Source organism: Penaeus monodon, chromosome 15, assembly GCF_015228065.2.
Source record: "Penaeus monodon isolate SGIC_2016 chromosome 15, NSTDA_Pmon_1, whole genome shotgun sequence".
In the NCBI taxonomy this organism is placed as follows: domain Eukaryota; kingdom Metazoa; phylum Arthropoda; class Malacostraca; order Decapoda; family Penaeidae; genus Penaeus; species Penaeus monodon.
In genome coordinates, this window is record NC_051400.1 from 41481218 (window position 1) to 41482026 (window position 809).

The following is an 809-nucleotide window of genomic DNA, read 5'->3' on the forward strand; positions in this document are numbered from 1 at the left end:
TTGAGATCAGTTCAGCAAATGGACTAACCTCCTCCTCAGAGTCGTGGTCGCCATGCTTGGGAAGGAATGTCTCTTCCGCCTCGCACGCCTTCTCTGCCTCGAACACGTGGTTCCTCCAGCCGTAGTACAAGTCCTCGCCCAAGCAACTCGTCATCGCCTGGAACAAACACAGGTGCCCTTCAGAGACAAGGTCGTAGTGCGTGCGGAAAAGAACACGCCAAGTAAATCTTTCGAGAAGAAGAAGAAGCACCAAGTGACGGTGAATATATCCCCCGGAGAGGCGGCCAGACGTACCTTGGAGAATCCATACTTCTTGGCGAAGTCGCCGCCGAGGACGCCGCAGACGGCGGTGAGCAAGATCAGCTGTCGAAGCATCCTGAGATATCACGATCTGAAAGTTTCCATTCAGGATTTTATCGTCTATAGAGCAAAGAAGGTATGTGAAAAAATAAATATCCAGTATATACATTTATCTACTGATAAACGTAATTTTATGTAGCTACCACACTGGTATTGAATCATGGGACAGTAGTACCAGAACTTTACAAACTTATAAAGTCTTGGCCTTACCTAATCGCTCCAGGTGACTGTAGTTCCCGAGGAAAAGAACAGTATATATATGTATTCCCTAAACGTGCAAATCATCATGATACTCATTCTTGCTTAAGAGTTCAACTCTTCAGCAAGTAGTCCATCACCTATATTGCCTCAATGAAGAGACTTTCTCAGGAAAACTCACGATATTACGGTTATTTTTGGATCTATTCTCTCATTATGCATTCAGTGACACACACACATATACACCGAAA

The 809-nt window shown here is 44.9% G+C and overlaps 1 protein-coding gene across 2 annotated transcripts in view; it reads right to left on the reverse strand.

Annotated features, from left to right (window-relative positions):
• Positions 1-589, reverse strand: part of LOC119582180 — a 1804-nt gene extending 1215 nt beyond the window's left edge. For both annotated transcript variants that reach the window (XM_037930417.1, XM_037930416.1), the window contains exons 1-3: positions 571-589; positions 295-391; positions 29-157 (exon numbers count right to left, since the gene is read on the reverse strand). In XM_037930417.1, the coding sequence (XP_037786345.1) occupies positions 29-157; positions 295-375 (210 nt within the window). In that variant the 5' untranslated portion in view covers positions 376-391; positions 571-589. The remainder of the gene's footprint in view (positions 1-28; positions 158-294; positions 392-570) is intronic.
• Positions 590-809: the final 220 nt, after the last annotated feature.